The 17,440-nt window shown below is 42.4% G+C and overlaps 1 protein-coding gene across 2 annotated transcripts in view; it reads right to left on the minus strand.

Annotated features, from left to right (window-relative positions):
* alkbh3 (alkB homolog 3, alpha-ketoglutarate dependent dioxygenase) overlaps positions 1 to 16,744 on the minus strand; it is a 73,140-nt gene extending 56,396 nt beyond the window's left edge. Inside the window, exons 1-3 of one of the 2 annotated variants that reach the window (XM_078549568.1) lie at positions 16,703 to 16,744; positions 12,437 to 12,553; positions 7,619 to 7,716 (exon numbers count right to left, since the gene is read on the minus strand). In XM_078549568.1, coding sequence (XP_078405694.1) covers positions 7,619 to 7,716; positions 12,437 to 12,515 — 177 coding nt within the window. In that variant the 5' untranslated portion in view covers positions 12,516 to 12,553; positions 16,703 to 16,744. Of the gene's footprint in view, positions 1 to 7,618; positions 7,717 to 12,436; positions 12,554 to 16,528; positions 16,617 to 16,702 lie in introns of those variants that run through there. The other variant, XM_078549567.1, reaches the window with a different exon arrangement.
* Between the last annotated feature and the right edge of the window lie 696 nt (positions 16,745 to 17,440).

A 17,440-nucleotide genomic window follows, 5' to 3' on the forward strand; every position in this document is an offset into this window, starting at 1 on the left:
CACTGCCTGGGAGGGTGGTGGAGGCTGGTTGCCTCACATCCTTTAAAGAGTACCTGGATGAGCACTTGGCACATCATAACATTCAGAGCTATGGGCCAAGTGCTGGTAAATTGGATTAGGTAGGTAGGTCAGGTGTTTCTCACATGTCAGTGCAGACTCAATGGGCCAAAGGGCCTCTTCTGCACTGTGATTCTGTGATTCTCTCTCCAAAATCACCAGAACATTAAAAATAGTCAACAAAAACAGAAAATGCTGGTAAAACTCAGCAGGTCTGTGGAGAGAAAGACAGAGTTAATGTTTCAAGTCCGTATGAATAAGAGTCATATAGACTCGAAATGTTAACTCTGTCTTTTGCTGTTTTTGTTTCAGATTTCCAGCATCCGCAGTATTTTGCTTTTATTAAAAATAGCCATGTTGACTTCCCACTGAATACAGCAAAAATAAACGTGAAATCTCGTTTAAACTCCGGAAAATTTCAGTGTATCCATTTTACCGCCTCTGGGATCGATGCCACAAGAACCCCCAATTTGTTACGATCCTTATAGAGATCGGTGACTTTTTAAAAGAAAAGAAATCCCATGATGCCAACAGGAAGAAACTGATGGACAAGATTTCACTTTGTATAACTTTTACTGTGACAAGCAAATCAAAGTCAACATAATTCAAACATTAATTATCAGGCCAAATGATACTTCATAAAGAAAAGTAAATTTCTCTTTAAATAGTTGATACAACAAAGATATGCCGTACAAAACTACAAGCACTAACCCCCTCAGCAAAATATGACATTAAACTTAGCTACCGAGTCCCAGAACTCTCTGTACTTCCTAGTTTCCTAGTAGATTCAGTTCCTTTAATCATATAGGAGGTAGGCCTGAAATGCCATCAGACTGCAGTCTCACCACACTAGGTTCCCCCAGGCCCCCAAAGGACCTCCAACCTTCACTGCTCGGCCACCAGAATCTGCCTTTTTGGTGTACTACACTAGCTGCCACAACCTCCCACCTCAGCTGCCTTACACCCAGTTTCACAGTCCCTGCCCCATTCTCAGAGAATTCTCCCTGCTTCTTCCTCAGGAGATCGGTGTCCTTATTTTCTACAACTCCTCAGACCAGCTGGAACTCGAAATCCTGTTAGCTTTAATTAGCCTTTTGTCTAACTTTTATCCCCATAGCAACCTCAGCCAGTGTTTAACTTCTTAATACTGATGTCATACCCAATAAATCCAATTATCCCTCTTTCCAGAATTCTCTCTTAGTTTCACTTTGGGTTTAAAGGGACCTTAATAAAAAAAAAAATAGGCTATTTCCCAAAGCGCACGGTTTACCACACAAGAGAGATTCTAACGATCTCCCCTTGGCTTTCAACAGCATTATCATTGCTAAATTCCTACTATCAACATCCTTGGGGTCACTACTGACCAGAAACTGAACTGAACCAGCCATATAAATATTGTGGCTCTGAGAACAGGTCAGAGGTTGGGAATTCTGCAGTGATTAACTCACCCCTGACTCCCAAAGCCTGTCCTCCATCCACAAGGCACTCGGCAGGAGTGTAATGGAATATTTTCCACTTGCTTGCATGAGCACAGCTCCAACAACACTCAAGAAGCTTGACATCATCCAGGACAAAGCAGTCTGTTTGATTGGCACCCCATCCCACCACTTCAAGCATTCACTCTCCCCACCACCGGTGCATAGTAGCAGCAATGTGTACTATCTACAAGATGCACTGCAGCAACTCGCCAAAGGTCATCAATAGCAACTTCCAAACCACAACCTCTCGAGCCTAGAAGAACAAGGGAACCAAACACATGGGAGTATCAGCTCAGAGTAACATTGCTTAAGCCATGAAAAGTGGCTTATTGACATGTCTCCTGACTGCAGGTGCTAAGTGAAACTGGGGAGAAAATACATTAATCTAAACATCACAAATATTGAAAAAGTTAAATTTTCACTTTTCTTACCAATTTACAACTTGCTTTCGTACAGTTCCATAGGCACCAGCCAATAACTTATTAAAACTCACATAAGACATGGCAGATGGTATCGTAATAGGCAAACCTGGGCTTTCTCTCACCCAATATCTACAGTGGCTAGCAGAGAACTGTGAGGGGTGAGAATTTTCCTCTCTCTAATTTCCTGGCACAGGGCCTAAAACTATAGTGTTCTGGGCTCAGATCAGCTAATTCAACACAAATCTAAGCTGCAAGCTTCTTGGTCTGTATGGTTCAGCTACTCAGTGGAAAATTTCACTGAGCTATCAAGCCTTTATAGAAAGGAGAAAGAGATAAGCTAAACCTTGCTGGAGTGGGGCTTCTTGCAGTGTGTCTCATTACTTAGACCTTTTCTCCTACACTCCTCAGCTAAATATAATTTGCTGTGCAACTTGCTGGAAGTGCGAACTGATAACAGCGCGGCAAGGGCAACAGTACATCGGAGATCTTAGTGAACGAAATACCAACAGTACATAACCTTAACCACTGAGATTAAGAATTGAGAAAGAAACAGAGAAACAATGGAGAAGGACAGTGAATTAGAATTGTCAGTTACAGAGACAGAAATAATGCGAGGGAAAGAAAGATTGGATTGAGAGAGAGAGAAAAGTAAAAGGACAGAACTTTGAAGTCAGAAATGATTTAAAATTTAAATTTTTAAAAATCTTAGTGAAGAATTTATTATATGCAAGAATGAGATGCAACTGCTTCGATTATTTCCTTTCTGGGCCAGAGAAACTGACTTACATTGCATTAACAATTACCATGTTGTTAAAAAGGTTTTTACAATTACTCGCCAATTTTCCTGTTTTCAACAAATAGCAACTGTGAATTCCACCAGTGTATAAGTTCCTCTCGTGTTTAAAGGGCATAAGATTTACACCCTAAATGAGTGGAAGCTTTGTGCTTAGCTTTGCATTTCGCAGTATATCTTAAAAGGTTCATTCACTCCTAAGAAGGCTGTAATCCAGCTGTGTGTTTTTCAAGGTACAATAGTCAAAATTGACCAGTAAACTTTGGAGATTCACAACTCTCGGCATATCTCTTCATAACACACCGTTATTTTTCCAGCAAGATGTGATCCTGTGGTTATGTAATCTTCGGTTGTATTTTCATAATCAAAAGTATGCCGTACTTTCTAAAATGACAAGCTGAATCTACACCTTTAGTTTCTTTAAACTTGTACGGTAAGAGCTTTGAAAAATATGACTAACTACTTCTGGTCCCATTATTTGAATCAAGCAGCATAAGTACACAGCAAAGTAAGAAGAAGTTAGTGCTAAAAAGTTTGAATGATCAGAATTTAAACTAAGCGATTTTGAATTAAGAATAGACTGTGCTTGCATATCCAACCCTAACACGGTCCTCACTGATTTTTTTTTTCCATTTTAGATTCCTTCCATTCTATACAACATTTCCCTGTGGAGAAGACTGACCCCAAAGCTGCTTTTAAATTGGCCAATTGTGCACTTGTTTACATGTTAAATTCTCAATTTTGGTCAGGTTGCAGGAGTGGAGCCAAGTGGAGGCCAGGTGCTTCCTCACAGAGATGAAGGGTCTTAGCCACACTTGCATTTTCTAACAACCTGGGAAAAACATGAGAAGAAAATTGAGAAGCAAGATTGAAAAGAAAACCTTAAATGTAGGGTGATTAGGAACTACGTCATATTAACACAATAACAAGCACAGCACAGTGGTTAGAATGCAGATTTACAATCACAATATCTTCAGCTGTACTAACAGGGTCGGTACCAGACACTCCCAAACAAGGAGGAAAGAATTTGTGGGCTGAGTTGTAGAAGAAATCAATCAACATTAGCACCAGCAAAAGGTCAATCATGTACCCTCAAAACAAAAAGAGGTGAATTATCAGTGCTGCTGGTTAAAATGAGTACTGAGAGGATATTTTTTGAAATCCTGTTGATACAGAAACGTTAGGAATAGAAGTCATTTGAAATGTTGTCTCAAGGAGAAGTGACAGAAAAAATTACCTCTCCCAGGCACGTAGTCCTCAAAACACAACTATATTCTCTCAATTCTGAATCATAGGTAAATAATTCACACACAGTCTGTCGCCCACACAGTTACCTCTCCAATGCCTCACTATCGCCCACGCTGTCTCACACCCACACAATATAGTTACTCACTTGAAGTTACCTATGTCCGAACTCACCCAATCATCATAACAATGTACTTAAACATTAGTTATCCACATCAATCACACATTAATCTCAGTCTTTCATCACTGTGTAGGCATCACTTAGGAAGCAAAATAAAAAAGAGGAGATAGTAATCTAAAAATATTTGATTTAAAATCTTCAAAAATTATATTGATAACGTAGGTTCTAATTACTTATTTGTTTTTTTTTAAAAAAAAATCAATAAAATCATCCAGCACATTTTGTAATAGTCCGTTTATACCTGGAATGAATTAATCCATTCATTTCACTCCTTTTACCATTATCAATGCAGTAGTTTTGTTCCCTTCAACTTAGCAAAGCCTTCAGGCTGGCTTACTGAATATCAGAAGCACAAACCCAGGTTCTACCTCTGGTGTCAGAACCAAAAGCCAAGGCAGAGACTGCAAAAATACAAAACACGTATGTGCTGTGATTCTCATAGCCAAGGAGCAAAAATCCTAGTTACCAAAACTGGTTCCGGGAACAATTTTGTGCTATATGAGACTGATAAGATCAAGAATTTTCCCTCTTCAATAGTTCTGATAAATAAGTCACATTTGTATTTTCATGCATGTAATTCTAGGCGGCAAGGTTTTTAGATGTTTTGAAAAAACACACAGCTGGATTACAGCATGCTCAAAAGTTAGTAAAAAGAATTCTGAGGGATATAATATGTCTGCATATGGAGAGGCACGGATTAATCAGGGATAGTCAGCATGGATTTGTTAAGGGAAGGTCATGTCTGACAAATTTGATCGAATTTTTTGAGGAGGTAACCGGGAGTGTTGATGAGGGTAATGCATTTGATGTGATCTACATGGACTTTAGCAAGGCTTTTAATAAGGTCCCTCATGGCAGACTGGGCAAGAAAGTAAGAGCCCATGGGATCCAAGGCAAGTGGCACATTGGATCCAAAATTGGCTGAGAGGCAGGAAGCAGAGGGTGGTGGTAGAGGAATGCTTCTGTGACTGGAAGTTTGTATCCAGTGGGGTTCCACAAGGCTCGGTGCCGGGGCCCTTGCTGTTTGCAGTGTACATAAATGATTTGGACTTAAATGTAGGGGGTATGTTCAAGAAGTTTGTGGATGACATGAAAATTGGTAGGGTGGTAAATATTGAGGAGGATAGCTGTAAACTGCAGAAGGATATCAATAGACTGGTCAAGAGGGCAGAGCAGTGGCAAAAGGAATTCAACCTGGAAAAGTGTGAGGTAATGCACTTAGGCAAGGCAAGGGGTTACTCTATGAATGGTAGGACCCTGGAAAGTACTGAAGATCAGGGGGACCTTAGTGTGCATATCCATAGATCCCTAAAGGTAGCAGAGCAGGTAGACATGGTGGTTAAGAAGGCATGTGGGATACTTGTATTCTACGCCTCGGCTAATAAAGGCAAGAGCAGGGAAGTTACGGAACTGTATAAAATGCTGGTTAGGCCACAACTGGAGTACTGCATGCAGTTTTGGTCATCACATTATAGGAAGGATGTGATTGCACTGGAGAGGGTGCAGAGGAGATTTACCAGGATGCTGCCTGGGCTGGAGGGTCTGAGCTATGAGGAAAGATTGGATAGGCTGGGGTTGGTTTCCTTGGAGCAGCGAAGGTTGAGAGGGGACGTGATAAGAGGTGTATAAGATTATGAGGGACATAGATATGGTGGATAGGAAGGCACTTTTTCCATTAGTAGGGGGGTCAATAACCAGGGGGCATAGATTTAAATTAAGAGGTAGAAGGCTAAGAGGAGGGTTGAGGAGAATTTTTTTCACCCAGTGGGTGGTGGGAGTCTGGACCTCACTGCCTGAAAGAGTGGTTGAGTCAGAAACTCTCATAACTTTTCAAAAGTATTTAGATATTCAGTTGCATTGCTATAGCCTCCAGGGCTAAGGGCCAAGCACTGGAAAATGGGATTAGTGTAGTCAGATCTCTGTTGACTGGCATGGACACGATAGGCCAAATGGCCTCCTTCTGTGCTGTAAATGTCTATGAGTCTATGAGTGAATGAACCTGTAAGATATACTGTGATATACAAAGCTAAGCACAAAGCTTTCACTCATTTAGAGTGTATATCTTATACCCTTTAAACATATGGCAGGAACTTACACATTGGTGGAACTTACAGTTGCTATTGTTTGAAACCAGGAAAATTGGTGAGTAATTATCATGCATCAAGAAGTTATACCACCAAATATTCAGCATTTTGTAATAAACCAGTGTCACTGGCTAACACTGAAATCAATGTTCATCAGCATTGTGACTTAGTACATATGAAAAACTGATTTGTGCCAAGGTTAAGATATTAATACCTATAGGAATAAGAGATTGCATGGAACACTTTTCATTACACTGCTTTAACATACAGATTTTTAAAACATGTTCTAAATGCATTAAACAATGATCAAGAAGGAGAACTTTCTTTTCTTATTAGAGAAGTGTGATTGCACTTGCAAAGATCATTCTGTCTGGTGAAGTATGTACTTCTACTGTGCTTATCCTTCCATGGATTTCCTGTGGAGTGAACACAGGGATCTGTCTGGTAAATCTGTTGCTGGTCTGTATCAAACAAGATATAAAGTTGATCTCTACTCATGAAAGGTGTGTACTTTGGATATTTGTGGTAAGTACTGTACGTCAGTGGATTGCATCATATAATGCATGTAAATTGGACACAATGTACTGAACAAGATAGGATCACATACTTAAAAAAAACATTCATTATATTACACAACAAAAACAGAATTACCTGGAGAAACTCAGCAGGTCTGGCAGCATCGGCAGAGAAGAAAAGAGTTGACGTTTCGAGTCCTCATGACCCTTCAACAGAACTGAGTAATATTAGGAGAGGGGTGAAATATAAGCTGGTTTAAGGTGGGGGGGTGGGGGGAGAGAAGTTGGGGGGGGTGGTGGTTGTAGGGATAAGCAAGCAGTGATAGGAGCAGATAATCAAAAGATGTCACAGACAAAGGAACAAAGAGGTGTTGAAGGTGGTGATATTATCTAAACGAATGTGCTAATTAAGAATGGATGACAGGACACTCAAGGTACAGCTCTAGTGGGGTGACCCCACCCCCACTAGAGCTGTACTTTGAGTGTCCTGCCATCCATTCTTAATTAGCACATTCTCTTAGATAATATCACCACCTTCAACACCTCTTTGTTCCTTTGTCTGTGACATCTTTTGATTATCTGCTCCTATCACTGCTTGCTTGTCCCTACAACCACCACCCCCCCAACTTCTCTCCCCCCACCCACCCCCCGACCTTAAACCAGCTTATATTTCACCCCTCTCCTAATATTACTCAGTTCTGTTGAAGGGGTCATGAGGACTCGAAACGTCAACTCTTTTCTTCTCCGCCGATGCTGCCAGACCTGCTGAGTTTTTCCAGGTAATTCTGTTTTTGTTTTGGATTTAGAGCATCCGCAGTTTTTTGTTTTTATTCATTATATTACCTCTGTTGGATTTTCAAAGACAAATCTTCTATCAGCTGAAGTCTGTTCTTTCAGTGGCCAGGGCGCTCCAGCAACATTTTCTGAAGAATGTCTACTAACTAAAAGTAAATGACACACTACACTTTAAAACATGTATATTACAAACACAAAATGCTCTTTTATATTCTAAATCAGAGTTCTTTATTCTAAGTACACCGAAGATCAAAATCAAAAGTTTACATGCACTCATGTATATTCTAACAAGACTACATTTGTGTGTAGGCATTTGATCACTTTTCTCCCAGTCTCATATGAAAGGTGCTCCCAGAATATGTTTTTACATTAAAAGGGTCTCAAGTCAAGTATTGTGATATCAATGACTCATTCTCATCTCAGTAGGTCTTCTGTTTTTGTGGCAGAACATGGCATTTATGAGATGGATTTGGTCACATCTTCCTTAATTGACTTCTTACCCATAACCCCTGACTTTGTACTTCCCCTCCTCTCTTCAAGTGCTTCCTCTGCTATATTCAGGCAATTCACTTTAAGCTCTGCCATTACTGCTCTTGAACTAGCCTTTGTGAACTGCAGAAGAGCAATTCTGGGCAACTCGGCTTTCAACAGTCACAATCGGCAACTCACAATGTGGGAAACCATGGCCATCAGTCTATATCTTATACTGATACTATAATCGTCATCAGATTCCTTTGTTTTAAGTAAGGGAAAACCAATAAACTCTTGAAGAATCTTGTATATCAGCAGTGTGTTACCCTGCATAGATAGAACCAAGATGGGATGTGATTTCACATCCACAATAGTCCACATTGCTGCATACATGATCTGACCTGTAGTACAGTGAATAAATGCTGAGAAGGGCCCAAGAACCTAATCAGAGAGAGAAGAACCCTTCCCTTGATTTACTTAAATAATTATTAATAGATTCAGAGAAGGAATTGGAGAAGTTCGGTAGGAACTCAAATCTCTCAGCTATGGACACCGCAGGGCCGTGGATACCGCGTGACACACGGAGACTCAACTGAGGAAAAGAATGAATACAAGACTTTAAAAAAAATATTTTCATAACAACTAAAGAAAAATATTTGATGAGATAGCAGATCTCCCAACTCCTGACATTAATTCACGAACCAAAGCAAAATGATAATTTCAGGCACAGTAAGTTTGGTACATAGACACAAGCAATGAGCAGCATCTAACTGTTCAAAAAATATGATTTGCAAATTCAGTCATTAGTGTTATTAAGCACTTGGTGCCCTCAACTGGTCATGTACTGTAATCATGTAACTGCCTCAGGGATACAATCAGCAAATATGAGGATCATTTGCAGATTTGATCATTTCTACAACCAAAATGGTATAGGAATTATTATGGGTTCTAAAAAGAAAAAAAGTAACAAATGTGTTATTTCTTTCTGAAATAAGCATTAATTAACTAACAGCTTGCAATTATATCGATTTCAAATTAAAGTCAAAAGTAAGTTTTATGAATGTCCCACACTAACTAGATAAAACATCACACCATGCTGTAAAATTTGATGATCTCCCTTATAAGTAGTTGAGCTTTTATGATTCGGTTACATAAAGCAATGGGAGGCAACGGGAGGATTTGAATAGCTACTTGCACTCCCTTCAAAAACTGACATTTACAAAAAAATAATCACAAAACAGCAAAAATTTCAAATACTGGGAATAAAGAAATACAAATACAAGATGCTGAAAATATACAGCATATTCTTAAGCCTCTGAAGAGATGGATCAAAGGTTCTGCTGTAGACTTTATCAGAACTAATGATATGGTGCTTACAAAAGACTGAGTGATTAAGCAAAATGCAGCATCAACATCAATGCCATGAAATGGTAGAATAAAAGCTCACGCTTGCAATACTCAACTCAAAATGTTACAGGAGAAAGAGTACCAAGCAAAGGCTATCCATCTCTCTATGGGGAAAGTCAAAGTGATTCATCTCAGGCTACCTTCCATTAGTTGGCTTAACAACAACATTGGGATAGGCCTGGGACAGATCACTTGTGTGGGAGGCCCAAGGAGGGGTCGTTGTGGTGGGGAACAAAATCTAAAAATATGATTTGACTTACAATTGGTTGTGCTGAATAATTTGAAGAATAATTGAAAATTCAGAAAGCAATTACATTCTTTTGACAAAATGTTCTATTTTTCATTATGGTACAGAAATTCTATTGAGCCTACAAAGGATCCATTAATGTGTCGTTTGGACTCATGAATGATGTTTTCATCTAATACTTTGCAAAACATGACACTTAATAGCATTTATATTGTCCCAAATGCAACAAAAAAATTGTATTACCACAATAATGAAATAAAGTATTGACGTCATTATCATTTTACATATTAACGGAAAATGTTAACTATTTGGGTACTGAAACCCATCAAAATACATACCTCTTCTGGGTAGGCATTCAAGTGCAACAAGTTCAGAGGGAGACAGGTTAGAGTGAGTGAGGGGAGCGGAGAAATTAAGACGGCCAATGTCACGTTGACAGTTCTCATTGAAAAGATCAAGGCTGGGTGAGAGGCCAGAGAAAGGGGTTCAAGTATAGGGAGAGTATTAGAGATGTTTGAAAGGATCCAGTGAGCAGGCAGAGGACTCTTGCCCAAAAAAGTGAGCACAGAGGCTCTTCTGGATTGCTTGCACAAGGTTAATATCCTGTCGCTTATCGTAGAATGTTAGAAAATTTTCATATTAAATTTCCTTCATTCATTCCCTGTGGAGGGAAGAGGAAGAGAAATGGACTCCCTCTTCCCCTGATGATCCAAGCAAAACTGGTGAACTCAATGGGCAAAACACAATTCCAACTGAGATGCAAATTTGGACATCCTATTTCAGAATCCAATACTCTAGTACTGTGCCCTCAAGTTGCATAAGCTGCAGTACAGCGGCTGTGCCGCAATCCTAAGGTGCTGAGAACTTTAGTTCCCATAGCAGCACCTCAAAACCTGTTTATTATTAAGATTCCATATCTCTTGACATTTTTAAAGAATTAAAATGAACTGACAAAACTTCATGAGATGCAGTAATGTGAATAGATAAAGTAGGGGGACTAGGTGGTTTAGTAAACAAGTAAAACGCTGGGAAAAACTCAGATTATGCATTCTCTAGTTTATTTTTGGTTCAAAAAAAAAATTCACTGATATCCATCCTGATTCCCCATGATAGAAATCTTAATGTCATGCTCAGCGTGTTATGAACTTTCAGTCAATACTTTTAAAAACTGGACACAAACAAGGTATTAAAATGACTGCTGCAAATCACGTGACCTTGACGTTTGCGTTACAGTCGGTATCAAGTCTCAGGCGAATACTGTGTCAAATATGGATATTCACAGCCATCTGGGGAATTCACACATATCTTTGTTTAAGGATGGGCCAACACAAAAGGACTACAGAATTTCCAGACTGCCCGACTCCCTATTTCAAATCAAACAAAAAAGATCAAAACTCAATTGGTGGCAGATGGAAGTGGCATTCCCCATCCAAACTAGACTGAGTGAACCTCAGAGGTTTTAACCCACAACACAGGATGCGAAATCAACATAAACACCACCTTATTTGGAAAAGGACTTGAACTTGTGAAAAGCCACATGGGGGCAGCCGTGTTCTTGTCTGCTTTTAAAAATCAGCTAACAGCTATTTGCAGTTAATCATTAGTCATCAGTTGGTCAGAAAGCCAGATGACAAAGTAGCTGCAGGTCATCAAGCAGCCAAGGTAATTAACTGCATGCCTCGAAAGTGGGGATCCCAACAGAAAGAAGGATTCACGCCCAACAAGTTCCAGTTAAAAGTTTGCCTAAGAACTAACCTCCAAGCTATTCAACTACAAGAACCCTCACAACCAGTGAAACCTTCACTTTACAAGACCCTCACTTCAACTTTAGGCCCATCAAAATCATTCAAGAAACCAGGTCTACCACTTGGGAGAATGAAAATCATAAATCAGAGACTGAGATTACTCTAATCTGTAAAAGTACTGAAGATGCAGAAAATTTGGATTTATTTTAAAGTACTAGCCAGGACCAGCAGCTAAGGCACCAAAGCATAGACAAACAGTCGCAGCCTTACATGAAAGCTATAAGCTTGTACAAAGGGCTCAGCTGTAAATTTGCAATTAGGAAATGGGAGACACACGGGCAGGGACACGGGATAACTGAATCAAGAAATGGGGAAAGCCATTTCGCACTGTCTGATAGCCATCTTCAAAAAAGACAATGCCCAGTCTCTGCACTGTAATTACTGTACAAGAACACAATTATCAGCCCACCGGGATGTCATTGTGCTGTGTCCTTTGTCTAACAAACACCATTAAGTTGTAACTGATAGTAAAAGATATATAAACTCTGCTCATTTGAACCTCGGTGGAGAAGCGCCTGCATTGCCCAGCGTTTGCTCCCCGCATGCGTAATAAAGGAACCACTTGAATATTGCATCTGGACTCCGAGTGTTGAAATTTTGTACCAGAGTATTCCTCGGACCTTTCAGTACATTACCTTCATCTGTATTCAATCTGTGTGTGTATGTGTGTGAGTGAGCGAGTGAGAGAGTGAGTTTGACTGGGTAATGTTGCGATGATTCGGGGTAAGTGTGTGAGAATAAATAACCTTTATTTTTAACTCAGAAAAGCTTGCTGCTAAATTTAATTAATTAGAAAACACATTCAAAGGCGTAAGAAAACACACACCTCTTTCCACTTCAAACATACTGATCACGGGTCTCTGTGACACTTAATTTTTTGCTACCAGTTCTAAAAGAAATGCTGATTACTTTAAAATTACTGTTTACATGTCATACCTTGAAGTGAGCTTGCTGTGGTCTTACTGGGGCCTGCCCATGCACCCTGCACTCTTGCCCGCTGTCTTTTGTCTGCCATAAATCTTGTAAATCTCACTTCTTCACTGCCATAACACACTAAAAGAAGAGGAACATGAGATCAAGCCATCAGACTAACAACTAGCATTTATATAACACCTTCAATGTAGTAAAATATCCCAAAGCACTTCACAGGTGTGTTATCAAGCAAAGTTTGACACCAATTTACAAAAGATTTCAGGACAGGTGACCAAAAACTTGACCACAGAGTTAGACATTAAGGAATGTCGTAAAGGAGGGGAGACAGAGAGGAGGCGAGGCTTGGTGGGGGTGGGGTGTGGGAATCCAAAACTTAAGGCCCAGGCAGCTAAAGGCACAGCCGCCACTGGTGAAGTGATTAAAATCAGTGATGAGCAAGAGGCCAAAAATGGAGATGTGTAGGGATTTTGGAGGGTGTAGAACTGAGGGTGGTTACAGGAATAGGGATAGGGAAGATCATGGAGGGATTTGAAAATGAGGAAGAGAATTTTAGAATCGAGGTGGTGTCAAACTAGTGGCAATGTAGGTCAGCAAGCAAAAGGATGATGGGTGAATGGGACTTGGTGCAACTCAGGATACAGATTGCAGATTTGGATAAGTTTATGGAGTTCAAAAGATGGAAGTTGGCCAGCAGAACATTGGAATAGTCAAGCCTAGAGGTAACAAAGGCCTGGGTGAGATTTTCAGCCATAGATGAAATGAGTCAAAGATGATGCTACCAAGTTGGAAGCAGGTGGGCTTGGTGATGGAATAGATATGTGGTTGGAAACTCGCCCCGGGGTCAAATAGGATGTCAAGGCTGCAAACAGCCTCAGACAGTAACTAGGTTAAGGGAAGGAGTAGTGTTGAAAGAATGGCGTTTGAGGTAGGGACTGAAGACAGTGTCTATAATGACCAATATTAAACCTCTATCCACCATCCATTTTTTTCTGCACATTCATCACTGATAGTGCTTATTATTGTGGATGTCACCTCTATCAAGTGCAAAACTTAAAAGGGCTATGGCAGAAGATGGGATTGTATTAGTAAGTTAGGTAGGGCTTTGAATGATTGTATTTTGTCAGCAAAAAAATTTGAAGATTGAAATAAACTTAAAAGTAAACTTTTGACCTCTGGTTCAGACAACCTGCTCAAAAACTAGACTTGTGCCAAACCTCAGAGCCTCATTGCGTTGTATTAGCAAAAGTTTATTTTGTGCTGCAATAATGCGACTGAAATGCTTCTTTTGTGCATCCAGTAAATTTACTAGGTTAGGCTGAATGAGAGGTGATCTTATTGAAACATATAAGATCCTGAGCGCAATTGATAGGTTGGATACCAGGAGGTCATTTCCTCTTGTGGGGGAGACTAGAACAAGGGGACACAGTTTAATAAGAGGCCTTCCTTTTAAGATGGAGGTAAGAATTTCTTTCTCTCAGCAGGTTGTCAGTCTGTGGAATTCTCTTCTCCAGAAAGCAGTGGGGACTGAATCAGTGAATTTATTCAAGGCAGAGTTAGATAGATTTTTGATAGACAAGGGAGTCAAGGGTTATGGGGGCAGACAGGAAAGTGGAGTTGGGACCATGACTAGATCAGCCATGATCTTAACAAATAGTGGCACATACTTGGAAGGGCTGAATGGCCTACTCCTGCTCCTATGTTTGTTAAGGCCATTGCCACGAAAACAGATCTTTCTATTGGTGGGGGGTGGCAGTGTACGTTTATTTTCCGGATGCTGTAAACTGTAAGTATCTCAACATCCAGCAGCACTAACACTACAAAACAAAATTACAGCTAAAGGAAAATCTTTCTAATGGAGCATTTTATATCACTGAACCTCTTCCTGGAGCACATCGCACAGGGAACAGTTGCTGAGCGCAGCTTGTACAGTACTCCAACACGATGGATGTTTTACGGTGTTCGGACAAACAAGTAGAAATCACTGAATTTGGATCTTGTAGCTCATCACCATAAGTGCACCATTTGTGGTTGAGCACATCTACTGAACTGAGATTTGTATGCAGTTTTAAGGATGCATGTGAATTTATATATTAAGAAATTATGGAAATGTATGAAAAATATATAGAATATATATCTATATATGTATATTAAAAATATAGGAAAATGTGAATTTATACATCTCCTTTCATATCTTCAGGACTTTCCAAGGTGCTTAGCGGCCAACTGAATTACTTTAGAAATGTGTTCAAATAGGATAGTCAATTTGTAGTAGAAGCCCACAAAAAAAAAGAATCGATAATGTAATAATCTGTTTTAGGTTTGATGTTGACTAGGATGTCACTTTTCAAATACCTCCATATTGTTAGTTACATCCATCTAAGCAGACAGACAGGTTTAATACCACAACTTAAAAACACGACTTAAGACTTCTAAAATTGTTAGGAATCTAGAAATAACCCGTTGCACTTCTGTAATTGAAGCCTAATTTTCAAAGCAGCAGAAACTGAATTTTCACACATTCCCTTTTACTTCCACCGGGTTTCCCCCTGGTTGCTATGGTGGTGTGGGGGGTTTCTCCCTCAATTGCTATGGGGGAGGGATGGGGGTTTCCCCTCAGTTGCTATAGGGTTGATTCGACCTGATTCCCACCAGGTGCTATGAAGTTTCTTCCCTGGTTGCAATGGCGGCTCCTACCCCCGCCCTTTCAGTTGCTATGGGGTTCCTCCCCATTGCTATGGGGCTTCACCCCCGGTTGCTCGGGGAGTGATTATCCTAATTGCTCTGGCAGTTGCCTCTGGTTGCTAGGGTGGTTCCCCACCTGGTTGCTATGGGAGTTTCCGTCTGGTTGCCATGAGACAACTTCCCAGTTGCAATGGGGTTCACCATCAGTAGTTATGGGGGTGATTCTCCCAGGTAGCTATGGGGGTTCACCTCCCCACCCAGTTGATATGAAGATGATTCTCCCTTGTTGCTACAGATGTTCAGCCCCAGGTTGCTATAGGGGGTTCCCGCCTGCTGTTACATGGGTTAGCCCCTGGTTGCTATGGGGGTTCCAACCCCTGCATCTCCCCACCCCCCCAGTTGCTATGTGGTTCTCCCTCCCTGTTGCTATGTGCATTGCTCCACTGGTGACATGGGGTTCCACCCCTCCCCCCCCCCCCCCCCGGTTGGTAGGAAGGTGACTATCTCGGTTGCTATCGGGGTCCCCTTGATTGATGGGGTGGTTTCCCCACCCGGTTGCTGTGGGGGTTCCTGCCTCGTTGCAATGATGGACTTCCAAGGTTACTGTGGGGTTCCACCACCATTGCTAAGGTTTCCCCCCCCAGTTACTTTAGGGGTAATCTCTCCCCACCAGTTGCTGAGGGGGTATTTGTCCCACCCCCTGTTGCTATGGGGCTATTTGTTCCCCCCCACCGCCATTGCTATGGGGGTGATTGTCTCCCCCCCACCGTTGCTATGGGGGTGATTGTCTCCCCCCCTCCCCCGCCCGCCGTTGCTATGGGGGTGATTGTCTCCCCCCCTCCCCCGCCCACCGTTGCTATGGGGGTGATTGTCTCCCCCCCTCCCCCGCCCGCCGTTGCTATGGGGGTGATTGTCTCCCCCCCGCCTCCCCCGCCCGCCGTTGCTATGGGGGTGATTGTCTCACCCCCCCGCCCCCCGCCGTTGCTATGGGGGTGATTGTCTCCCCCCTCCCACGCCCGCCGTTGCTATGGGGGTGATTGTCTCCCCCCTCCCACGCCCGCCGTTGCTATGGGGATGATTGTCTCCCCCCCCCCCTCCCCCTCCCCCGCCCGCCGTTGCTATGGGGGTAATTGTCTCTCCCCCCGCCCCCGTTGCTATGGGGGTGATTGTCTCTCACCCCGCCCCCCCGTTGCTATGGGGGTGATTGTCTGCCCCCCCCCCCCGTTGCTATGGGGGTGATTGTCTCCCCCCCCCACGCCGTTGCTATGGGGGTGATTGTCTCCCCCGCCCGCCGTTGCTATGGGGGTGATTGTCTCCCCCCTCCCCCGCCCGCCGTTGCTATGGGGGTGATTGTCTCCCCCCACTCCCGCCGTTGCTATGGGGGTGATTGTCCCACTCGGTCTCCGCTCCCACCTCAAGCTCTGATTTCCGGTTGTGCCACGGTTTCTAGGTCCGGCCGGACTCCGACAACGAAAGGTCTCCGGAGAATCGTTCCTACCCCCCCTTCCGCCTCCCGCCTCAGGCGGATCATCCAGTCCCGCGCGGGCGGGGAGAGGAATTGGCGCCTTTTCTCTCAGCGCAGCTCACCCGGGCTCGGCCCAGCTGGTGGGTCCGCGGTCGAAGGAGAAATGCTCCCCAAAGGCGGCCAGAGACAAAAGAGAAAAAGAAAAGAGCGAGAGAAAATGTGTGTGTGAGAGAGAGAGAGAGGAGGGAGGGAGAGGGTAAAGATGGAAAACTAAATGGAACAACCTCCAACTGCTGGGAAATTAAAGGGAAAACTCCCCAGAGTTTCCTCAGAGAAAGATCCAGCGGAGTTTTCCAGGTATTTTGCTGATAATATAATTCTAGCCCTCAAACTAACACAAAGAATAATCTAAAGTTGTTAACCTGTTCAAGGAGAAGTGGACATTTATCACGAACTAAAAGAATGAGGCAGGGATGGAGAGAGAGAGAGAGAATAATTAGAGGGGTGGGGAGGGAGAGGGGATTTGGAGGTGAGGAGATGGAGGGAGAGAGGAATTGGAGGTGAGGAGATGGAGGGAGAGAGGAATTGGAGGTGAGGAGATGGAGGGAGAGGGGATTTGGAGGTGAGGAGATGGAGGGAGAGAGGAATTGGAGGTGAGGAGATGGAGGGAGAGAGGAATTGGAGGTGAGGAGATGGAGGGAGAGAGGAATTGGAGGTGAGGAGATGGAGGGAGAGGAATTGGAGGTGAGATGGAGGGAGAGAGGAATTGGAGGTGAGGAGATGGAGGGAGAGAGGAATTGGAGGTGAGGAGATGGAGGGAGAGAGGAATTGGAGGTGAGGAGATGGAGGGAGAGAGGAAT

Source organism: Cetorhinus maximus, chromosome 9 (genome assembly GCF_964194155.1).
Source record: "Cetorhinus maximus chromosome 9, sCetMax3.hap1.1, whole genome shotgun sequence".
Taxonomy (NCBI): Eukaryota; Metazoa; Chordata; class Chondrichthyes; order Lamniformes; family Cetorhinidae; genus Cetorhinus; species Cetorhinus maximus.